Source organism: Neocloeon triangulifer, unplaced genomic scaffold (assembly GCF_031216515.1).
Source record: "Neocloeon triangulifer isolate White Clay Creek 2 clone unplaced genomic scaffold, ASM3121651v1 ptg000006l, whole genome shotgun sequence".
Classification (NCBI taxonomy): domain Eukaryota; kingdom Metazoa; phylum Arthropoda; class Insecta; order Ephemeroptera; family Baetidae; genus Neocloeon; species Neocloeon triangulifer.
The window spans coordinates 1,751,929-1,776,841 of record NW_026775549.1 but is presented as its reverse complement, the minus strand read 5'-3'; the positions used below and the strand labels follow the sequence as shown (position 1 = coordinate 1,776,841).

At 38.1% G+C, this 24,913-nt stretch overlaps 2 protein-coding genes across 2 annotated transcripts in view; one reads left to right on the top strand and one right to left on the bottom strand.

The window, feature by feature from the left end:
- The window catches only part of LOC132194220 (protein CBFA2T3), a 52,451-nt gene extending 29,903 nt beyond the window's left edge, over positions 1 to 22,548 (top strand). Inside the window, exons 3-10 of the mRNA XM_059615374.1 lie at positions 14,216 to 14,451; positions 14,621 to 14,776; positions 14,849 to 14,995; positions 15,963 to 16,102; positions 19,871 to 20,174; positions 20,444 to 20,672; positions 20,729 to 20,916; positions 21,367 to 22,548. Coding sequence (XP_059471357.1) covers positions 14,216 to 14,451; positions 14,621 to 14,776; positions 14,849 to 14,995; positions 15,963 to 16,102; positions 19,871 to 20,174; positions 20,444 to 20,672; positions 20,729 to 20,916; positions 21,367 to 21,579 — 1,613 coding nt within the window. The 3' untranslated portion in view covers positions 21,580 to 22,548. The remainder of the gene's footprint in view (positions 1 to 14,215; positions 14,452 to 14,620; positions 14,777 to 14,848; positions 14,996 to 15,962; positions 16,103 to 19,870; positions 20,175 to 20,443; positions 20,673 to 20,728; positions 20,917 to 21,366) is intronic.
- On the bottom strand, positions 22,545 to 24,861 carry LOC132194221 (nucleolar protein 9). Its single transcript, XM_059615375.1, has 8 exons — positions 24,556 to 24,861; positions 24,257 to 24,483; positions 23,937 to 24,201; positions 23,573 to 23,883; positions 23,384 to 23,518; positions 23,134 to 23,325; positions 22,945 to 23,088; positions 22,545 to 22,889 (listed from the first exon to the last, which is right to left on the bottom strand). Exons 1-8 carry the CDS (start codon positions 24,731 to 24,733, stop codon positions 22,587 to 22,589), a joined length of 1,755 nt encoding a protein of 584 aa, XP_059471358.1. The 5' UTR covers positions 24,734 to 24,861; the 3' UTR covers positions 22,545 to 22,586.
- Between the last annotated feature and the right edge of the window lie 52 nt (positions 24,862 to 24,913).

Genomic DNA, 24,913 nt, shown 5'->3' with positions numbered 1-24,913 from the left:
GAAAAGAGTGGAATTTGCCGGAGTGAGCGCGCGCGGGTGATGAAGTTTGAAGAACTCTGGAAGGAAATTAGTTTTATGCAAGTGACAGCGAGGCCGCTCCGGCGCACTTTTGCTGGAATAAATACATACCCTGCTCTCTCTCCAACTCGCATACACGTTTAATATACACCATCTTCACATGTAGAATATAGTATAATTTCAGTGAAATAAAACCGCGGGCGAGTTGCGTTGGATGCAGGGCGGCGCCGCAGGGCATCTGCCGGTGAGGTCTTTGTGTACTTTGAGGATGCCTGCAGCCGGACCGTACCTTGTGTTTTGCTTTGAAGCCTCTCCTCTCTCTCTACCTTGAAATAATACCACGCTAAATACACTCGCCCTCTCAAAACAAGGTGCACACGCCGAGTTTCCCAGGAGCTTCTTCCTTTGATATATGCGCCCTTCGTCCGCTGTCCCGCGAAAGGGAAAGTAGTGGTAATCCTCCTTTTGGCGCCACCTGTGCCGCCCTTTCCCTCTCATCTCTAATTACACCACCGCTCGCTGTTTGTGTTATAATCTTGGACTTCTGTGTTCAAGAGCTGCTGGCCAAATTATAATATTCAGTTTGCATTTCTATTAAACAAAAAATCAGAGCGGAACATTTATTTTATGCGGGTTTTTTATGATGCTGTTCACTTTCTCATTTTACTCCTTTATCTCTGAAATTGCAAATTATTGTTTATAATTATGCAAATTAAAAAGTTAAACTTATAAATTTATTTTCATTTTACCAGAATATAATTTCGTTAAAACATTTTATCAGTTTACATATGTGCAATTTTATTGAAATTAATTTAGTTTCTTTTGGTAGAATTTAAACTTCAATAATTAATAGTTTTCAATTTTTCTCAAATGAATGATTATTTTCTGAGCAAGAAAAATCCTTTTAAATACTTTCATTCTACCTACATAATGGACTAGTATTTACTATTAATTAGTATTGAAATGTTTGGGTCAAACTTATAATACGAAGAATAAGAATCAATGAAAAGTAATATTTTAAAATTGATCAAGTAATTTTGACCAAATCAACAACACAAGGGACAAAAATTCCAAGTTTCCTCATTTTGCTACTAAATCTTTGCTAGGGGCACGGAATTATGAAACATCAAAACTAATACTTTGTAATAAAAAAGAGAATGTACGCTTTCAACTTCAACCGTCTTTAATAACTCAATTTTTTCAGCTAGTGATTTTATCTCTTATACATACACAGTAATTTCCCGATTTTGCTGAAGCCCCTGCTCTTCGGCAGGAGCAACCCGCAGAGCACTTCTGTCACGCAAATTGCATACAGCCGCATATCAGCAGGCGCTGACGGCCTAAAAAAGCGCTGCTTTTTTCTGCACAAGAGGCGTCAAAAGAATTGAAAAAAGTCAATTCGCTCGACAAAGCACGCTGATTTCGGAAGACAAAAATAAATAAAGAAAGAAAGAAAGGGTCGTGCTAGAGGCACCTTGCGAGAAAGGAGCGTTTGCGAAATCAGATGACGTGGAACAACTGTGATTAAGAAAGCAGTTTGCCGGCGGGTGAAAGTCAGTGGAGCTTTTATATACGCGAGTCGGGCTGGCAGCCACCCCCACCTGTGGTTGCGGAGGCAGTCTTAAAACAAGGTTGCTTGCTTGTCAACAAGAAAAGGAGCTGGCGATGTCAGTTGCACAAAGCGGCGCCTTGCAAAGCAGCAACACGCTGCGAACAGAGAGAGAGAGAGACTTGGGTGCGGGGCACGCCAAGATGGAAAAGCAGCAAGGTGCCTCCTCTAATTGGTGACTTCTTTGTTTTTGTTGTTTTAATAAAATGTCACCTGCAAGCTTGGCGCGAATAATGAGTATTTGATAGAAGGGCGCAGGCACCACCGACTTTTTGCCTTTTTCAACTTTTCTGTACAGGCGGAACATAAACAGGTGCTGAATACCGCGGTTCAAAGTTTCTCTTATATGTCATATATTTCTATCTCAAAGAACAAGAAAGTTGGTAAATTGGATTTAAAAACTTAAACTGAAAAGTTTTTTAAATCCTTTAAAGTTGCGGTGGCCTTTTTTGTTCCTTTCCAACAACTATAACATTTTAATTTTTATGTAAAATGCTCGTATCTATTGTAAAAATAAATAATTGATACTAAAAAGTATTGCAACAAAAGACGGCACTCAAATTACATAAAAAATATGCAACCTTACTTTTTTTGCATTAGACTTTGAAGTTTAAATTGAGAGGCCTGTGTTTATGGGACAAATTGTTTTTCCGAGCTCTCAAACAATAAAAAAAAATTATCTAGATGCAATAAATTTATATTTTCCTATTATCAATCAAGAATAAGAAAGACTACACAAAATTCAAAAAATTGTTTTAAGCATGAATAGACATAATTATGTACATATTTTTATAAACCCCTTGTAGCATTATTCATAATTTATGAGTTTCAGTTACTGAGCTTAATAATTTGAAAAATGAAAGTATACAATAGGCGTGTTATGAAAAGAAAGTACTTTAATTCTATTAAAATAAATAAACCATTGTTTCTAGTGATAATTAATTTTTAACTTAACTTAAAAAATTAACGATCTGCACTCCAGAAAAACAAGTGGAGCTCAGCTAGTGAATAGGCGTTGTTATAAAGCACCCGAGCCAGCTGCCAATGAGTTTGGTCTCAAATCAGACGCACGGCGAGCTGCCAGATCTCTGGCCGGCTTTTGTCTGTTCATTTACACGCGTGTGGCGAACAATAGGGCGAATAATGAGTGATTGATTTACAGCCGGGGCGCTGTTTGGTTGCCGGCGTTTCATTTTTTCCAGCGCGCAAACAAGCAAACAAACAAAAGGCGCAAATAATGCAAAACGGCGCGAGTGTCCGGCCGTGCAGGGGGTGTTGGCGGGGGCTGCTCAATAAAGAGGGGCGGGCCGCGTGCATTGTGGTGGATTTATAGAAATCGGGTGTAATTGACAAAGCACCAGACCGCCGGACCGACCGACTGTGTCTGGCACAAAGAGGCGAAAGGAGGCTGGGGAGTCGTCACAGGCAGTCCATCTAAGTCACCGCCAGCCTCTTCTAATGGCTTTTCTTCATCTTTGAATATCGAGAGAGAGAGCGCGCGCGGCTGAATTAGGTGTGCGAATAGCGCCAGAATTGGCAAGCACGTATGTGAAAGAGCCTTCAAGAGAGAGAAAGAGAGTGCAGGCCTCGCTCTCCAGATATTGGCAGAGACGAGAGCTGATGAAGTTTTTGCTCAACTTGTGCCTCAAGTTGGTGGTATGGAAATGACAGTTGCTCAAACGCTGATCCGTAGTATGATTTTGTCAGGCGAATTAAAAATGATTAAAGTGTGGAAACACAAATTTAAAAGTTACTCATGAAACAGGAAATTAAGCTTGCAGTTCCACTGTATTTTTTTTAAACGGTTCAAAGATTCAAAGACATTTTCTTAAATAGAAACATATATTAGCAAAATTATACAATTTTATTGGGACAATGCAAAAATATGAAAATTGGTTGAATTCAGATGAATTCAAGGGAAAGATTTTGGTCAATTAAAGTTGAAACAATCAAATAACTTAAAACTAACTTGGAAATCAATACGTTAATTTTTAAATGTATTTTGTAAACATAAAAATTTAAAAACTGCGCTTTGTCTTTATAAAAATATTTTTTTTTAATGTTTCAACGTAGATAAAGCATTAGCAAGATTTTATTATAGTCAGAAAGAAAAATTTTAAAAATAACTTTTTAACATAAAATACTGATGACCGTTTTCAGGCGAAATTTTCCATTTTTTTTAATCCCTTTCTCTGAATACGTATTTTTTAATCCAACTTTTCTTTAATTTCTGAATTTAATTCAAATTCTTATTTCAATTTTAGCATTCAACCCTTTATCAAATTTTCCTATTTTTGCAAATTGTAAGAATTTGCAATTTTATATTTCTACTATTTAAGAAAATATCTTTGAGTCTATGAACCATTTAAAAAACACAGTGAAATTTCAAGCTGAACTTCCCGTTTCTTGAATAACTATTAAATTCTTCTTCCCAGTAATTTATTATTTTCCCTGTTATTCAAACCTTATTTTTATTCATCCATATACTCCACTTAAGAACAATAAGAAAGTAAATATTCAATAATTCAGAACTTTCGCGAATGCTTCCCCACCATAAGAGTTTGTCTCATAGCCTTTGTGCACCAACTTGTGGAAAATCCGCAACAAAAACAGGCTGCGCCAAATCGTTTTCTCTCACTTTTTGCATCGGAAGTGTGTGGCACAGGCGCAACGAAACTAATTAAAGCCGGAAATTATGCAAATCGCACGCCCAGCATTGTTTTGCCCACGCAGCCGGCGCCGAAACTAGTACATTTATTGCGTCGCCGACCGAGAACCGAGGCAGAAAACGAGGCAGCGAGAGAGAGTAGCGAGCGAACGGGCAAAATAAATATTTATCCGCGTACGCGCGCATCTCTGTGTGTGTGTGCAAAAAAGGGCAGCTGTTTATTCAGCGTTCGCGATACACATTATTTTGCGTTGTTGATACCGATGGTGCTGGCTGTGTGTATTTTGTTTTTATTAGCATGGATGTTTATACACCGACATGGTATATCATCAACACGGTCCGTAATGCAGCGATGACGCCGGTGGCGGCCGCGGGCAAGACAATCACCTGTTCCCGCGCCGATAGTTCACACCAGGCTGATGGAACTCGTTCCGGTTGCTCTTCATTCAAAGCCCTGTTTCTAAGGATACATCACGCCTGAGGCCGTTCGCCAGAGCTCTCCTCCCTGCCAGCGCGCACGTTCGCGTTGCTCAAGGAATAAATTTAATTATCTGCCGTCTATCGCGCGCAACACGGACACAAAGCAAGGGTTGCGCGAATCACACATTTCCATCAGCCGAACTCGCGCGCGCCAACTTTTTCCCTGGCCGCCGCCGGCGTGACGAAATGCTCTCGTCGCCTCCGCAGGCGCCGTCAGATTTCGATCCACAATATATGAAATATCATTTGAAAAATCCAAGATGAGTAGCTAATTATTATCATTATGTTTGATAAAAGCAAAATATCCAATTGATAGGTAGAGGTTTGATACATAATAAAAATGTCATTCTTTCATACGATAATATTTGTTTGTAAATTCTTTGTACTTTTATTTCATCAAAAAATTAACACCCACCTGAGTGCTAAAAGGTTCCACAACAACTTCAAACCCTCTATAAATTCTTTGTACTATTAGTTTTATTAAACGTTTAATAATATTCAATTATTTTTTTAATTTAATATAAAATAGCAATTTTTTATTGTTTTATTATGTAATATTACAAAATATTTACATGTTCAGCAGTTTTTTTAATAATAATTGAAACAAGACCGTGGTACAATTAAATTCAAATGATCTAATTCCTAAAAAATCTTTAATAACAAATGAGTTGTTTTTTTCAGTAGATTGTCAAATACATATTGTTTAAGACATGTTCAAGAACTGGGCGTTCCATAATAAATCTGATAATTAAGTAAATAAGAAAAATTGTGACTCAATATGCAGCGTTGTTTGATATATTACAAATTTTATGCAAATCTTTTAACACAGTTCATGGCATTTTTTATTTTCCACTGTGAGCTGGTATACATTGTTTAATCGAGTTGGCCAGTGCAGTGAATTTTGATTTACTATGATTGAATAATGAAGTTATAAATTAATTTCAAAGTATTGTTTCTCTAACTTATTTATCCTCCATTAATAGTGTAGAAATGACTCTTAACTGGAATAAAACTAAAATTTAAAACAAAATCGCTGGAGCCCTTTAACATAATATGACTTTTGAATCTTAAGTTATAAACTGTTCATGTATAATGTTTGCTGATGTTTACAAAGCTTAAGAGAAAGTAGTCTAAAATACAATTCCTGAATTATAGAAAAAAAAATATAAGTTATATATGTACTTAAATGCTAATTTATCTAAAAATATTCCAAGCTTAAAACGTCTCTTAATTCACACAAAAAAATCTTATTATCAGTCTCTCTGTGTGTCTCTATGATTATAAGCTTAGCGATTAGAAACCTTAATTTAATTTAATTTTAAAGGCTGGCATAAAATCCAGCCTACGCGTCAAACCTAGCAAAGGACGAAGCAACTCTTACATAACAAGTGCAATTGAAGTGGTTGGTTTCACCAGAGCTTTCTGATATGTTTGCAAGTCAGGCGCATGTATATGCTTATTCTTGGAAATGCGTTTTACGTGTGTGTGCATTTGAACGTGTTTGTAGTTTCACTCCGTAGAATGACCGCGCAAAAACAGAAAACAGCGCGCAGAGTTTGATCAAGTCACATGCACACTCGCAAGTGGTGGCAAACTCGTTTCTCTGCCCTTTGATCCAAGTCAGTTGTTGGCATTTTAATCAAACTCGCGCGCGCCGCCGTGCACAATTTATGTTAATATTCGACGTCGCGGAGAACGATTTTTTCTTTCGTTGGCAGCAAATTCTTATTAACGCCCTTTCAACTCCGGAGCGAAAGCAATTTCAAGTGTGAGAATGCGAATGGAACTCAAAGAAGAAAATCGATTCGAGCCAGCACAAGGTGTTTAGATGCAATTTAGCGCGTTGTTGTTTTTGAACGGTTCAGTGTTGATTGGTTAGCTTTGCCTCTCAAAAGTAATTGCGGTCTTTCTTGCTACTTGCTCTTTCAATTTGCGTATTTTCAGCTCCATTGAGGACAAATAATAGTTAATTGCCTTTGGAAAGTTTTTGCTGTTTTATAAGGAAAAAATTTTCTTTGAGCTTTTGTTCATGAACATGAATTGATAATTTAGATAAATAAAAAGGGAAAACCGAAATTGAATTGTTTCAAAGCACGCTGCGTTCATTTCTAATCTTGTAAACAGAAAAATCTTGGAAGAAAACTATAATATGCACGATTATTATTAATTTTGGTAAATCATCAGAATATTTGTGGTGCAACATATGGTAAAAAAAAGATTTCAAAAATTTCATATCTTTAATTTCATTTTTATCTAACTAAGTCCAAGAAATATACCCTCTGTATAAATACTTTGCCAATTCTTCCTCTGACGACAAGAGCTCTTTGATTTTTTTAACAGTTTAAAACTTTTTAAGTAAATTTTGCAGTTTAGTTACGTTGTTTTCAGGTTATTTTTAATTTTAAAAGCAAACAAAAATAACATTTTTTTTAATTATATTATAAAATTTGTTTTTATTTGTAATATTTAATTTGTTAATTTTATTTTTTTAATTTTTTTCCAGTGAATTACAATTTAATTATTTTTTCATAAATAAAATAATAAAGTTTTACAATTTTAGATAAGCAATAAAATTTAAATAATAATATAATATGTATATAAATAAATGTAAACTTGGTCAATTTTGATTGATACTTCTAAACAGTAAATCTCAAACATGGCTCTCTAATTAATTCAAATCACAAAACCACACAAAACTTTGTAATTTAAGATTCAAGTCAAAATGTACAAAACTTCCTGCATGAAATTTGCAAAATCCTCCTTCTCTGCAATAAAAAATGCTGTTAATTACGTCTGAAAAAAATCTGTGTTCGTTAGTTGTAGTTTAATTTGAGGTCGAGACCTGCGCCCCCGAGAGCTGAGAGATGCAGTTTTGCATGGAAAATGGGAAATAAAAGGGGCCGGCTGTGTAATTTGGGAGCGTTGGTGGTTTATGTGCGGTGCAGGCCGTTCTCCGGCGGCGGGTGGGCGCGAGGGCGGGGGCGGCCGGCCAGATGGTGCCGCTGCTGGCTGACGTACTGGCCATGTGTGCGCCGGACTAATTCCCATTTAAAAACCCACCCGGCACCGGTGGCCGCCGCCGCCGCCGCGTTATAGATGCATTATTTTTTACCTAAATTGTTAGCTAATATCGCGCATGTAAATTTTCGGTTTTCACTCGGCGCTTGTTTACATCCAGACCGCACGGCTTAATAACTTTTTAAGTCATTTTTAACTCGATGCGGTGTGCAATTTTTATTTCGTTTCTGCGTTTATCAAGCCCATATATCAATTATCGCTAGACTGGTGAAAATTGGTAATTTTCCAAGCAAAAAACGTTTTAGGCATAAGTTTCAAAAATAAATATTTTTTTAATTAAATGATCTCAATTTTAGTAACTTAAGATTAATTCCACATTGTTAAAAAAAAGTACCCATAGGTATATTAATTTGTCAATTTTAAGCAAGTTGTTCTTTAGTTGAGAAACCTTTGTAGAAAATATATTGAAATAATAATAGAACTCATTTCCAAATCATATTGTATTAATACATCAAGATCCATGCCGATAATTAATTTTTTAATGCATTAATTTCATTTTTAATTTTTGCTTTTTAACTAGTCTAATTATTTCTTTTGAATATGTACATATATAATTAATAATTGATCTTTTGTGCGAGTTTAAATATTTTTTGGTTACGCGCGGCTGTTGGCGTTAATAACGCGCGGCGCTGCATTAAATTGCCTGCGAGGGAAGGTGCGGGCGGCAACACGTGGCAATGATAGGGTTGAAAGATGGTCCTCATCTCGCCCCCTCCTTGGGTTTTCTCTGCGCGCTCTGGAAGAAGTGCTCGTGTCTGCCGCTGACGTGCCATCGATTTATGTAAAATATCTTGATCAAAGTGCCGCCGGCACCCGAAATCATAAAGCATCCACCACCAGCAGCTCAAGCCTCAAGAGCAGACTAATTGCCCCCATTCTTGCGGATATAATTTTTGCAGTGCAATTACACAGAAAGTTGTCTTGGCGAGTACCCAGCCAGGCACAAAGGTTGTTCGAGTTAGCGAAAACTTCATCGCCCAACGCGTAATTATCATTTGGGTGAGATATTAATTACATTTTTTTTTTTCAAATCTTCCTTAAATTTTTTATTCAGATATATTTATTTTCAGAGAATGAATTTTTCTTATAGGAAGGAACAACATCTCTCTCTAATATCGGAAATATTCACATAAAAAACCATCAACCTATCAAAGAGGCTTTTTTGCCTAAAATGTCCAGAGATCATTTAAAAAATAAATCCACGGGTTGCACCCTGCTTAAATTATCACAAATTTAAAGTTTGTTGAAGTGGAATAATATCTTCTTCCTTTTTCAATCATATTGCCTAAATCAACCAAAAATAATTAGGAGACTTGCAGGCTATTATTCAGATATTTATTGCGCTATTATTGAACATGTCAGATTTTAAATATTCCAATTTCTAAACGTCAGCTGTAAAAAAGTCAATAGAGATTCTATTAATAGTCTAATTCCCTATAGCATTCTAAATTAATTCATTTCATTTTTGCATCGAAAATTTATGTGACTTTTCTAAATTATGTCTTTTTGTACTATTTAAAAGAAGGAAAAAACAACTTGTCACAAAGAGTGAAGGACAATTTAAAAACGAATTGTTCCCAAATAAATTGTGATGCGACAATTTGCAGCGCCTGTTTGTGAAAATACCAGAAAGTTCTCATTCTGGCGTTGAAGGTGGCCAATTTCCGCATTTTCCACTGCCTGGGCAGCGAGCAAAGTTGTCAGAAGAATAATTTTTCTTCTTCGAGCAATTTCTGTTTTAACGTAGGCGAGCGCGGGGATCGATGCATGGCAGCGGCGTGTGCGGGAAAATAGCCATCTGTCACCCACACATTCTTTGCCCTGCTGCACCCGCGAGCCACACACAGATTCTGCCCATTATTAGCAATTACATGCGCAAAAATTGCGGCCCCATATCAAAACACATTTTCGACCACACAGTTAACAACAGAGTGTGCAACTCGATTTTTTTTAAAGGCCACTGCATTGATATTGATAAGACCCGCAAAGTGCTTAATTTTTCTATTAAGCAAAAAAAAAAATTAAAAATCGATAAACCTTTTTTTATATTAAAAAAAAATCTTCAGATTGTCGTCTCTTTTAAAATTTTATTGAAAATATTTTATTAAAAAAAAATACTTGTGCTCAAGATATTATTAAGGTCATCGACATACATCAAATGAAAATCTTGAATTTGCACAATATAATTTCTTGTGTAGTGTTGCGTTTGTTGTCATCCATTTAATCTATTAATTTTATTATAAATATCAAAAATTATGACTGCTGTAATTTAAATTTATCAAGCACCTTTTTTTAATTATTATAATACATATAATCATTTAATGGCGGAAAAAATGTCGTCCTCCCTCTTATTAGAGGGGCGTTTGTAGGCGCGATAGTCGTTGGGGCGACCTTTTAGCAGCACCTGTTCCGGCCGAGAGTGTTTCGCGGAGATAATCCCGAGTGTGTGTGGCTTTATTTGTCGCGCAGGCATCGATTAATGCACTCGGTATGTGCGATGACACGCCATACGGGCCGCACTCGGCAGGACGGCAGGGTCTGGGCCCCGCTGCGCGAGATAAGACACGATCGGCAAAAACCACCAGCGCTGCACTCGCCGCCTGCACTCCCGATTGATGCTGCACCTGCTCACTCCTCTCTCCGCGGCAGACCTTTTTGCCAACTTTCAAACGCACGATACATATTCCTACTCGGGGGAGAAGAGTTGGAAAAAGTTGCAGATGTGACAAGTGTGACCAGAATTGGATGGTATTAATTTTTTCCAAAATAAATGGATTTCTTTCGCCGACTGAGCTGGATAGAAACGATGGAGCATAATCAACACCTCAATAAAATCACCTAATGACATATTTAATTGTTGTGTTCCCAACAAAGTTCCGTTTATGAAGCAAACAAAGAGCCATTAGGATCGGCATCGCAATCAGCATAAATTCCGCAACACATGCAAACTCCCGCGGTCGGGGAAAACCAAAGCGAATTTAATTATCGGACGAAATAAATAAGAAAATGGTAACACATGCACAAGGCGATATTGCAGGCAGGGTGGCCGTTCTTATTTTTGACATGGTATATATGATGAGGCGAGGAGCAGCATTTATTTTATACGCGGCGGCGGCGGCACCTCCCACGCGGCGCCTGCTGGCAGATGCAGCCCATATGGCGCCGCCTCGCCAGCAGGGCCATGTGTTTCAGCAATGAGAATTGTATTATATGATGGCCGCCTTCTTATTTCAAAATCCCTCGCAGATGTCGCAATTCGGCGCGTACACGAACCATGCAAAAAACGCGCAAATTTCGGCCTAATATTTATCGCGGTCGGCGGCGCTGCTCGGGAAATTCTTTCGTCGGCGAAACTTTTATATTCGCACCAATTTATGCCAGTACTTTTGTGAAATTTCGTTTTTGCCATAGCAAGTGTGTGTAATAGCAAAGTTCCAATTATTTTTACCCGAATGAATAAATAAAACGGCGCAAAATTGTTGGAAAGCGTACAAATATACGACCGTGTTGTGCTTCTGTCAATGAGTCTATTCTGGCTGTTGTCAATCAATCAAGTGCAAACAATTTCGTTAGCGCGCCTGCGAGCACTGGCACATCAAAAAAAGTTTCCATTGTAGGAAACGTGTAGCACCTGTCGTCGTCGATGATTTTGGAGCAAAAATGTGTCAGTCATGTACCATGTATGTTATAAAATAATTTTCTTCACGGGGCGTTTGTCAGCACACGATGATTAGATTACTTTTTGGGGTGAAAAACTGTCACCGAAAATGGAAATGGTAAACACGAGAAACTAAAAAAAGAATCAATTATTACTAAACATTTAAAGCGTAGAATTACTTAAATTTTAAGCTTAAGATCAGGAAAAATATTAATTATTGATGAGAGGAGTTAAAAAATCACTCGTGACGCAAAAGTTTTTAATGTTTGCAACTTGGAAAAATAATGATTATTTATTAATTATGTTGCAATATTGTTTTAAATTTTAAAATGTCGATCAATTAAAAAGTTTAACAAATTTTAATTTAAAAAACCAACGTTTAAAATAAAAAAAGATTTAAAAAAAACTTCGCAATACAATCGGGTAATTATTTTTCCAAAATCTTCAAATATTTCATTAAAAAAAAACTTCTTAAAAATAATTAAATAAAAATTATTATTCGAAAAACTTAAGAAACAGTTACTTGCAAAAATGATCACTAATTTATCCACTTTATTTTACAGTGGTCAGCGATCAAAATTAAATTAAAAATAAAGTATTTTACTTAATTTTAATATTTATTTGGCTTTACTTCCTTCATAAAGTCAATCAATTTCCTCAATTTCTAATTAATTTTTGCATCTTTTTTCTCTCGATTTAATTTCAATTTAAAAGGAAGTCACGTCAGCAAGTACTGGCATATTGCTGAAACTTTGCACGTTTTCCAACACAACGCACCGACATAAATTTCCCAGCAAAACTTCTTCAGAGGCGCGCGCAATACTCGAGGCAATTTCTTCTTTCTCTCTCTTTCTCGTAATTTGCGACTCGCGTGAAAAATCCCACACACGTTTTCGTCAACTTTCGCAGACAGAATTCTCACGGGCCGGCTTTCCCACGCGCCAAGCAAAACTTACCAACCATAGTGGGCGAAAGAAAAAAAAAGAAAATTGCATTAATAAAGTGTTGGCGAGAGAGAGAGAGTGTGAGCAGCCGTTCGCGCGCGTCAATAGTAAAAATGATTGGCGTTTGCAATTCCGGCGGCAGTTGCCGCCTTTCCCACACGGCCTGTCAACAAGGGCTAATTACCCTGCTGGTGAAATTCATTGCACGTCGTGTTCCCATCCATAGTCGGCGGCCCCCGGCGTGCTTATCGTCGCGCCGCACTTGCCTCCCGCCGCTCGCAGCCAAATTCTTTTAATCGTTTTCGGCACGTGACATTTTTATTCCGTCGGATTCAATTAATTCCGGGGTGGAATTATTTTCATTTCGCTCGCCGTGGCACAGCTATGGAGCAACTGCTCAGAATGCAACGGGCGTCTCGGCACTAAAACTGGCCCTTCTTTAGCAAGCGCGGCGCTTAATGTACGCAGTTTGAAAAATATGAAGGCAGTTTTTTAATTAAAGTAGATTCACACAGAGGCTTTACTGCTAATGTTTGTTATTTGATTTCTTTTTAATTGAATTTTTGGTGCAAATGGTTTTCACTTTCAATTAAGTAAATCATTGAAGAAATCAAGAGCAGTAAAAAAATGACAAATAAAATTATTTTACTAGCTGAATTTCTTGAAAATCTAAAGAAGTATTTTATATTTAATTAAGCCACTGTCCAACTAATAGTAAATGATATAATAAATTAAAATAAAATTATGCTTTTTTTATTGATCTCATTTCTTTAAAGCTTCTTTGTTCTTTTAATTAATGTTAAAATTAATTTGTGAGTTTCAGTATGGTTATTTCGTTTTAATTATAAGGGATACTTAAATTAGAAAAATAAATTAATCAAAAACTTTTAGAGTGAATAGCAAGAGGAAGAAAAAATAAATTAAACTGAGCTATTGTTTTTACAGAAGTTTGACTGTTTCAATTATATTCTATGGCATATTGATTCTAACTGCAATCCGCTTTATTTCGATATTCGGCATGGTCGACGCCGAGGCTGTGCTAATTACCCGCGATACTCAGCACGCGCAGTGCTTTTTTAATGAATTAGCGGCGCGAATATCATTAATTTGCTGTGTGATGGCCGATCGGGAGGGCGGGCGGGCGGCGTGCTCTCGACGCCGCCGTCAGTTGATATTGGCGGCGAATTCTCATTTCGCCCGGCACCCTCTACTCGTCGTTCGCCCGCCGCTTGCACACTCGCGCACACAAAGCGCACACACACAACACACTACCTGTCGGCAACAAATGTTTTCGCTGTGAACGCCGTAATGGCGAATGAATCTGGCAAAGCGATATATAAACACACACAACACACCCGGCACACACTACACACAGAGCCTTTGTTTCGGGCGTGTGACCTGATGCGATATTTTATTCAGACGCAAACACAACTTGTCGCCGTGGTTTTATTAAACGCGCAAAGAAGCAATTTATTCGACCGGTGTTGGCAGTTTTGCATTGGAAATCCAATTTTCCACAGGAACTTTTTTCATTTATTGTTGGTCGAAGATGCTGAAAATTGCAACGCGTTTATTTTGTATTATAACTTGAAGAAATTCACAACACAACTTGTGTACAAAATTTTGAATTTTTATTAAAATTCAAATGTCATGTTTTTCCGCAATATTCAAAATTTGCCTCAATATCAATCGTTTTGTAAACAATCCCCAAAAAGTATCACTATCAAACCTAAATTTCCTTCTTCTTTTTGTTTTTAAAGGATCTACCAAAGAGGCGCCAGACAGCCCTGAAGGCGCCCAGCAAGCTCCGAGCGTCCCCATCGCAGGAGCGACCATCCTTTCCACGCCAACTGGCAGCGAGAGCAGCACCAGCAAGAACTCTCCTCCGGCCATGGGTGTCGTCAACGGATCCAACAGGGACTTTCCATCTTCGCCGCCTGCCTCTCTGAATGGCAGTGGAGGCAGCCCATCACCTCCTGGAGCTGCTCCTATTGCAGTAACTAAAACTAATTTTTTACAATGCAGTTAATTTTAAAAATTATGATAACATTATGCTTCTTGCAGAAAGTTTTACACGACTCCTTTAAAACTGCAAGGACATCAGAAACATTAGAATATTTTTCATCTCATGAAAATCAAAACGTTTTTCTCTCGTGGCGTTACAGGTGCCGATGAGCTCAGGTTCCGCTAGTCAGGCGCAGCTGCTCGAGGCCAGGCAATTGGCCAAAATGCGAAGATTTTTAACCACCATCGTGCAGTTTGGCTCTGACATTTCACCAGAAACGGGCGAGCGGGTCAAATCTCTGGTGCTGGCGTTAGTGGTGAGTATCAGTACATTTAATGCTCGATCGGCAAAAGACGCGGAAACTTGACGCGCGTTTTGCGGTTCGCAGAGCAACACGCTTGGCGTCGAGGAGTTCCAGCGCGCCTTGCAGGCCGCCTTCAACTTCCCACTACGACCCTTTGTGCTGCCCTTTCTTCGAGCAGGCATCCCAGCCATGCAGCGAGAGGTCGCCGCCCTGGCCAGAATCGCAAAGCAGGTACGAATTACCATAAAAAAATAACGTCAAAAGGACAAATTGTCGGTGCACCTGTGCAGGACACACGCAGAAATCCAAATCGATTTACAAACGTCTTTCACAGTTTGGGAATAAGAAGCAAAATAAATAAATAAATAACTTTCTTGTTTATTAAGACGGCTGGAAAAAGAGCGTCAAGTGCGTCGATTCCCAGGCAAATTCAAATCAGCGGCGGCGCATCTCATCATTATTCTCGAAATAAAATTGTTGGCGAGGCAAACGCGTTTGTTTGAATCAAGAACGGCCTAGCGAATGAATATTAAAACGTAATCCTGAGAAAAAGCGGTGGCGTTTTGTTCTTTGGCGCGGGCAAATTAATTTCAGCCAAAAGTTTGCTGGGGGATGAATTGAAAACAAATACACACACAAAGTGCTGGGGATCTCAGCCGAGAGCGAAATTCAAGTTCGGGTCTGTCCATTCAGCTGGTAGAATCTCACATAGCTTGAAAAAATAATTTACCAAACAAATTTTAGAACCAACCCCCATAAAATTGAATAACATGAAGCCTTTCAATCATACATCATACTTTCAATTTATATCTTTTTTCTGTTGAAGCAAGGAAATGAATTTTAAATAAATATTTAGAGAGGAAACATTTCAATAAACTTTTGGTGCCATGCTACATTTTTCTTAATTCTAGTTATCTGGCAGTAGTTTGCCTACATTTTGGTAATGATAAATCTATTAATTGGATTTAAACTGCATTTCAAGATCATCTAATTTTGAGAGAAAGATATGAGCCTCAACAAAATATATGTAGTTAAATTTAAGTTTAAGACCCCTACAAATTTTTTTATTTTCTCAGACTTAGTTATGAAATCTGTAAATTAAGATTTGTATTTCTGCTATTTTTATGGGGGAAATCTTAAATTTTTGTCTAAATTCGGAAAAATTTTTCTTTCGAGCAATTTTTTTCTTTATTTCCAGAGTCCGCAACAGTATCTCCGTCAACATGAGCAGTTAGTCATGGACCCTTCGTTCTCGCCATCGGAGCCGTCCGAGATCTTCCACTCAATGGGCGAGCACCACGCAGAGCCGGCGTTCGCCTTGAAGCGGCCCCGCGAAAGGTACGTGCGTTATCGACGCAAGTTGGATGGGCGCACCTGCAAGCAAAGGGTGGCAGACCGAGCGGCTGGTCGCACGCGCTCCGCAAACAACACGACCGCCGTGTACGTGTGTGTGTTTATGGGAATGCCACCAACTGGTGTGTAATCAGAGCAATCAGCAGCCAGCTCGGCTCCAAATTAAAACGGCGAAAGAGGCGCAAAAAGTAGCTCAGCGCCGCTGCGCAACCGACTGCAGATTTTTTAGCTGCAGCAGCTTGATTGACGTTTGTTTGTTGCCACAGATGTCCAGAGTATTGCAATTTCCAGATTGTTTCTTTTTCAGTCGGATGGTAAATTTGCATTAGTTTTAACTATGGCATTCTCGCCAGGAAAAATTATATCGTTTTGTTTGTTCAGACAATTTTTATATTTTATAAATGAGCGCCCCCGATAAAATATAAATCATGCAACCAGCGCATCTCAGCTGTAGAGCGGATTGCATAGCTTCATTAATTTAAGTAATGGGGGAGATTCAATAGACTTAGCTCTCCCGGGATAAAAGATATCCCGGGATAAATCCAAAGTGATAAAATTTAGACCACTGTCCCGGGTTAAATATTTTTTGTCCCGCCTTCAATTTTTTCTCCCCAAGTCATTGGAGGGTGTCTTTTCTTAGCCCCCTCTACGGGATAAATATTTAACCCGCGCTAAAATCAAAACAGCTAGCTGGTAAATAAAAGGTCGTCAACATGTTTATTTATTAATTATTTATTTATTTATTCATTCATTCATTCATTCTTGGAGTCGTTTTGTAGTCGTTTTGTAGTGAATTTGTAGTCAACTTGGAGTCGTTTGTAGTCGTTTTGTAGTGAATTTGTAGTCAACTTGGAGTCGTTTGAAGTCGTTTTGTAGTCGTTTTGTAGATAATTTGTAGTCAACTTGGAGTCGTTTGTAGTCGTTTTGTAGTGAATTTGTAGTCAACTTGGAGTCGTTTGTAGTCGTTTTGTAGTGAATTTGTAGTCATCTTGGAGTCGTTTGTAGTCGTTTTGTAGTGAATTTGTAGTCATCTTGGAGTCGTTTGTAGTGAATTTGAAGTCAACTTGGAGTCGTTTTGTAGTCGTTTTGTAGTGAATTTGTAGTCAACTTGGAGTCGTTTGTAGTCGTTTTGTAGTGAATTTGTAGTCAACTTGGAGTCGTTTGTAGTCGTTTGTAGTGAATTTGTAGTCAACTTGGAGTCGTTTGTAGTCGTTTTGTAGTGAATTTGTAGTCAACTTGGAGTCGTTTGTAGTCGTTTTGTAGTGAATTTGTAGTCATCTTGGAGTCGTTTGTAGTGAATTTGTAGTCAACTTGGAGTCGTTTGTAGTCGTTTTGTAGTGAATTTGTAGTCAACTTGGAGTCGTTTGTAGTCGTTTTGCCGTGAATTTGTAGTCATCTTGGAGTCGTTTGTATTCGTTTTGTAGTGAATTTGTAGTCAACTTGGAGTCGTTTGTAGTCGTTTTGTAGTCGTTTTGTAGTGAATTTGTAGTCAACTTGGAGTCGTTTGTAGTCGTTTTGTAGTGAATTTGTAGTCAACTTGGAGTCGTTTGTAGTCGTTTTGTAGTGAATTTGTAGTCAAGTTGGAGTCGTTTGTAGTCGTTTTGTAGTGAATTTGTAGTCAACTTGGAGTCGTTTGTAATCGTTTTGTAGTGAATTTGTACTCATCTTGGAGTCGTTTGTAGTTGTTTTGTAGTGAATTTGTAGTCATCTTTGAGTCGTTTGTAGTCGTTTTGTAGTGAATTTGTAGTCATCTTGGAGTCGTTTGTAGTCGTTTTGTAGTGAATTTGTATTCAACTTGGAGTCGTTTGTAGTCGTTTTGTAGGAATTTTTTTCCTTTTTTTATATGTTAATTGTAATTTAGCGAATTTAATTTATCTACAAATAAAAAATTAGTTTCAAAATTTTAATTTTTTTGAGTTGAAAAATTTTACGTGCACAAAATTTCAAAAGAAAAAAATCCTTGTATAATTTCGCTTTGATGAAGAGGTCTTTAGAAATTTCTGATCAAAATAAATAAGCAATTTTAAATTAAGTTAGATACAGATTTTTGTGTTAGCTTTAGATTTCAATTTTGCCCTCATTTCCGTGATCCTCACAAAATTCTGATTTGAAAAAGATTTTTGTTCATTGCAATTGGCCAAAATCTAAAAAGTTCGCGAGCATGTTGACGACCTTTTAATTAACCTTTTATTAAATATTTATCCCGTGGAGGGGGCTAAGGAAAGTTATCCCCCATTGACTTGGGGAGAAAAAATTTAAGGCGGGACTAAAAATATTTAACCCGAGACAGTGGTCTAAATTTTGTCCCCTTGGATTTATCCCGGGATATCTTTTATCCCGGGAGAGCTAAGTCTATTGAATCTCCCCCAATGTCTTTTTATTTGAAGATATTATTTATTATAAAAGAAACGCCACAAAATTCTTCTACGTACTCTAAAATATCATTGAATTGAGACGAATAAATAAAAAATTTAGAATTTCAATAAATATTATTTTTCAGTATTGTTCTTTTTTTCAGTGAATAAAATATGGGTATTTTATACATGCTAGTTTATATTATTATCTTTATAATTAAACTACCGATTGAATTTTCTACAAATTTGATTTTTCAGTCATTTTTTCTTAATAGCTTCAATTAATTGCAGTGCGTGGTACAATTTTACTTGGCGTCGGTTGCAAGTTTGATTGAAAGCAGAAAGTTTTGTGCACAAATGTAGAAATATTGGATAAAAACTAACGGAGTAGTATTTGGGTGGGCGGTGTTGATGTATGTTATTGCTGCGCCCCTGCAGCGCGCTGCCATCACTCATTTTAATAAAAAGCATCTGAGTCGGGAGAGAGGTCTGGCCGAGCTGTTACTCTCGTACAATGGTCCCAGGTGTCCCTGATTTCCTCCGACGTTCGCCCCACCTGCGCCCGGCAGATATTTTTCTTCTTTCCATTTTAATCAATTGTTTTATAACGGCTCGATAATAAATTCTGGCTGCGAAATTAAAAACGATAAAAAAACGCAGCGTCTCGCAAATAAATCCGTCGCGGAAGAGAGAAAGAAGGGTCGAAACTTGTGGAGCCGAAAAGCAGATTTGAGAAGTAAAAATAATATTATATGTCCCCTTTAATAATGGCCAAGCGGCATTTCCATATTTAGATTTTTGCGCATGCAATCGCGTTGGTTTTTGCCGCCGGCAATTTATACTTCTTTTTAGCATCTAAATTAGCAGAGCGAGACTTTCCTCCCTGCTTCCTTCTCATTTTCGAGAGCTACTCCTTCTGGCCGCGCGCACGGCGGCTGCTTCAACTAATTACTGCCAATTGCACTTGCCGCCAACAGTGTTTTATAAAAGAGCACCCTCCCAACCCCGACGCACGCCAGCTGCAAGGTTGGAGGAAAATCAATTTCGTGAGCGATTTCGAATCGCATAAGCCCAAGGGTCTCGAGACGATTTTTGTTTACAAAAAAATATAACCCCAGTTTTTTTTTCAACCGAACACTCACAGGGAGAAATACAAATTTATTGAAATATTGCGTTTTGAAAGAAACTCATTTTATAAAAAGAAAAAAATCTATGGAATCCATTTTTACGTAAATAAAACAGCTCCTTTGCTTGAGAAGCATGCAGTAATTAACAAATTATTAAAAAAAATATAAAATTTTGTTTCAAATTCTACAATTTTTATACATCGTATTCTATCTGTTTGCCATACCTAATTGTCTCCCAACTAATTAACTAATTATTTTTTGTGTGTTTGCAGTTTGTACGAAAACGGCGTTGGCGACTCAGAATACGCTCCGGCCACCAAACGATACCTCAGCTACTCTTCTGGCCAGAGCAGCACTTCTTTCTTCTCTAGCCACCCGCACCACATGATGCTGCACCCGACAGGTCACTCATCCGACCTCGGGGGCAGGGCCTCCGTACTGGGGGTGACGCACCCACCCTCCACATCTGCCCACTACAATCCCTTCTTGACGGGCGCCGCTGCGAGTCAGAGTTCAGGCGCAGCTGACGAGTCGCGGGGAAGATGCGGCGACGATGAGTGGAAAAATATACATGTAGTACGTTCAATTTTTGACTCAATTTTTTTTTCAATGCCACATCAGAATATCAGTATTTTTAATAAAATCGATAAAATATCCAAAATATCACTCAAGAATTTTACCCCCAACAGTTACTTTCTGTCTTTTTAATTTGAATTGAACAAAAAATATATTTAAACCAATTGATACAATTCACGTTTGAAATTTATTGATAGAAGAAGAAATCATTAAATTTTTTAACAAAATTATATAATTTATTAATTCTTTTTTTTAAATTTCAATTTAAGATGTTGAATTGTATACTGAGCATGGTTGAGAAGACCAAACGCGCCCTGGGCATCCTCCAGCAGAGACCGCAGCCAGAGTCTTCGAGCGCCGAATTCACTTCGAGTTGGTTGAGAAAACTGCCGACGGACAGCTCTGAGCAGAGCGACATAAAAAAGGCGGCCGGCGACATCATGGCCCAAACCATCAAGCTCACCGAAGAACGCGTGGCCGAAGTGAAACGCAGAGCAGGTTTGTTTTTCTTATTTTCTTTCTCCTGAATATCAAATTTTCAATTTGTCCCGCAGAGGAGGCGGTGAACGAAGTGAAAAGACAAGCGATGCTTGAGCTGCACAGGGCGGTGACAGCGGCTGAAACCAAAGCGGCCGAGCTGGTAGCAACCGAGAGGCTTCGAATGGAAAAGTTGTTGCTCGAGGCAAGGAAGCACGCCGAAGAAGCACCCAGCACGTCAGAAGCAGGCTCGGAAATAAGTGGGGTAAGTCAACTCAGCAGCCCATTTTTTGGATCCAATCAAAATAAAAAATATAAGAGAAATAAAAAGAATTAGATGGAAAAAAAAACAGAAATACAAAAGAAGAGATTAACTTCAGAGAGAAACTTTCTCTTCCTCCGGTGTTCAAAAATCGTGGTTGTAATAATTTTTTTGCTCAATAAGTAGTTAGTAAAATATCTAGAAAATTGTTTATTTGGATAAAAAAAAATGGCAATTTAAATATTGTCAAAACTTGTTATAGAAAATATTGAGTAAAATTTTGGTTAACTTCTGAAGATTTAAAAAATGACGTTTTAAAAATAGGGATTTTTATGCAACATTATTCAAGCAAAAATCTTTTTGTATTAATCCTGAAAAGAACAGAAGTAATATTTTCTGAAAAATTTCTTTTATTTTTGCAAAGTATTGAGACGTGTGCACCGCGTGTTGCAGAACTGCTGGAACTGCGGGCGCAAAGCCAACGAGACGTGCAGCGGATGCAACACGGCGCGCTACTGCGGCGCCTTCTGCCAGCACAAGGACTGGGAGAATCACCACCAGGCGTGCAGCATCACCGCAGAGAAGAACGCTTCAGCGCCCAAGAGCACGGCCAGCCTCAAAGTGGCCACCGTGAGCCTGACGGCCACAGCGGCCGAGGGCAAGTGACGCCTGCGACTCGGCCGGCCCAAATCCACGGCCCAGCAGCAGTGACTTGCCCGAACTAGTCCCCCGAGTGGCCCTAGTGAGTTGAGCGATTCTGAACCAAAGCACCTCTGATTTGGAGTTTTTCTAGCAGAAGATTGTTTCAAAAACAGTTCCTAGAACTAATTTGGAGAATTTCTTTGAATGTGAATATGGTAGGAAAAGAATTAACAAGATGACATTTATCTTGAATTTTTCATTTGTGAATTTTGAGGCTGAACTAATTTTTAACTCTGGTTTTTTTTAGTCACTTACACTTGTCAGCCAATTTTTTATTCTTGTACCGTTACTGAATCTTACTTTGCACTGAAGCTGTAAAATATTGACACCGTTATACTCATGCTCAATCAATAATAATATTAAATGTTACTTGTACAAAGTCGCGCTCTGTTGACCACACAACCATAGTCATTTTAAATCATTACCAAACAAAGCACTACAAATTTTTTTGGGATTAAGTATATGTTTAAAAAATAATAATAATCATGACAGTGACGTTAGCAAAATCCGTTAAATGTACCACACATAACACATACTCCTAGTCACCGAGTCCATCCTGAACTAGACAGCTTCTTTTTGTCCGAGTAGTGATAGTTTTGTTGCTATATAATTATTAATGTTGGTTATTGAGAACTCACGAATATACCAAAGGTTACAACTAAATAAAGAATTTGTCATTACTATATATTGCACTCAATGTTCCACGATTAATATAAAACATTATTTTCTAATGGATAATGCAAAAAATGTTTTACTTCCTCAGTGTAGCTAGATTAAATAATTATTGTAATTATGTATCTAATGAAAAAACGCTACATGCTAGAGGACACTACTGCACCCTCTGCACTAAAAAAATGTCAACCCTTTTGTCACACAATCTGGCAGCTCTATGGCAAACTATCTTTTTACTTAATAAAAACACGTGAAAGTAAAAGCAAAAATAATAACCACGTTTATTACTGCAACAACTTTTAACCCTTGTTTTTCTTGATCTTTTTCGTCGCAGGTTCGTCTTCGCCCAGAATGTCGGAAAATAATTTTTTTGCTGTTATCTCCTTACCTTGCGCCGTAGCCCAGTCTTCTGGATGGTGTTTGAAAAGCTCCAAACCATAGTTGGTGACGATAAATCGTCCATACTGGTCCCCTTTCAGTTTAGGCAGTTCTTTTGAGAGTTCATTCATGATGGACTGTCTCATCTTCAAGGTGCTCACTTTCCATATTGAGTCTAAACTGCGGGAACCAAATTTGCTGCAGCCTAAAATTGCCCAATGACCCTAAAAAGAAAATATGATTGATGTATTCTCTTTCATTTGAAAAATAGAAATTTACCTTCAAAATGTGGCAAAGTTTCTCTCTGCTTTTCTCTCCAATAAATTTGCTTCCCATAAATGCATCAGTTACGTGGCAGCCCTTGGGTTCGCTAAGTATCTGGACCAAGCTCTCGCCATCCAATGATAAAAAACTCTGGACAAACTAAAAATTTTATTAGATAGGCCTTCGATGGGAACTTGTATTTACCTTGATAGGCTTGTTGAAATTGAGACATGCTTGAAGCAACAGTGAGCCTTGAAGAGTGACAGGTTGGACTGCGTCCTCATTCATCATTCGGAAATGCTCGTACTTTTCAAAGTCCTTCATCGCAAGAATCAGCGGGGAAAGAAGATTCATCCTGTCATTTGGATTGTTGCAGTGAAGAGCCCCTATTAAGCTCTGAACAACAATCGTTACAGCACCAACCATGGAAGAAAATATTCAGATTAATGCTAACCTGGCAAAAACTTCCTTGATTGGTTGCTAAATTTTTGCAGGATTCTCCCATGGCTCTGATAACTCCAAAATTTCCTGACGAAAGCAAAGATTCAATTACCTCCACAGTATTGAGTTCTTCCAAAATTGCCTCCAACTGCAAGTAGCTTTATATAAACAACAAATCAATCAAATTTTTTAAATATATCACTTGTTCCTTTGATGGACAGTTTTCCAGCAAGCGTTGGACACTGAAGTTTTGTTCCGAATCTGTGGCAGTCTTTTTTAGACTTCCCTTGAAGAATTTCTCGTACATCTGCTGATTTACTTCTTCGTCTTTAGTTGCCAGAATTGCCTCCAAAAGTCTCCAGCAAGGGCCCTCCATTCTGTCACTGTTCTTTTTGTTGTCCAGCGCAGAAACTAGTTTTGCCGCTAACGGCTTAAACAGTTTAGCTGAGACAAGACTGGAGCATTTCAACAAAGTTTGCAAAAAGCCACTGGTGATTACCGCAGAAACCATATCTGCAAAGTTCAAACTTTAATTTTAGAAGTTGAAAATTTCATAAATTATTTACCTGGTAATTGAGGCATGTTTTGCACATGCAGACAGAATTCTTTGAAAAATTCTCTTAAAATTTTTGGCAACTTTTTCTTTGTTTTAGCCTCCTTTGCATTGGATGGTTCTGAGCCACTAGAAGTTTCGGCGACCGTTCTCATGATTTGGTTAGCATATTGATCCCACATGAAGTCTTCCATGTTATTCGACAAAAATCTTCCAACTTTGATTATCCAGGAGGTGTACTCCTCCTTGCTTTTGCTGTCCTCGTCTGCTGGAATTTCCTGCAAATTCGATTGTAATTGCACATTTTCCATCCCAAACTTCCGAAACCCAAACCTGTATCCTTTGCGCGGCTTTCTTCAGACACGTTTGGAAGACGTGACTTGCAAAGCAGTCGTTCAGTATGGGTCTCATGTCTTCAGCAAGAGACTTCATAAACTTCAACACACATTCGTCCTTTCCCTTTTTGATGAGTCGCTCAAGAGCAACAGATGTGAACTGGTTGGTGGAAAGTAAAACCTCTTGTCCCACTGTTTGCTCAAAGGTGTTGGAAACGAAGACATCTGCAAATTTAATTTAATGCAATTGTTAACAATTCATAATTACATAAATAAAAAAATAAATTATGTAAGAACCTCGCTCCTCGTCTGAAGCAAATCCAGCATTGTCAAGTTCCACCACTCGAACGAAATAGTTGTAAACATCTTCGCTCACGTAGCTCCCTTTTCCAAAGCGGCCGCTTTTTCCGAACTTCTTGGCTTTAGAAAGATAACTCTTCTTTTTCTTCTTCTTAATTTTACCCTCAAAACTCATTTTGTTGGTGATCGGGTGAGCTTATAAATTCATACGAAGCAGCAACACACTTCACAGCAACTTACTCTCACGTGGGAATGTTTACATGTGCTTTGTTCAGTTGGTCTCAAGTCTCAAGGTTGGTCTGTTACTCTGTTCTTGCTCTGTTCCCTTGCTCTGTTCGTTCATCAACAACGCTCA

Bases quoted from the DNA above. Each gene is read 5' to 3' on its own strand.
- LOC132194221 (XM_059615375.1), bottom strand. From the start codon at position 24,733: ATGAGTTTTGAGGGTAAAATTAAGAAGAAGAAAAAGAAGAGTTATCTT. The intron at 24,484-24,555 runs GTTCTTACATAA...TTAAATTTGCAG, and splicing joins TGCTTCAGACGAGGAGCGAG to ATGTCTTCGTTTCCAACACC. The intron at 23,326-23,383 runs GTTAGCATTAAT...ATTGTTGTTCAG, and splicing joins ATCAAGGAAGTTTTTGCCAG to AGCTTAATAGGGGCTCTTCA.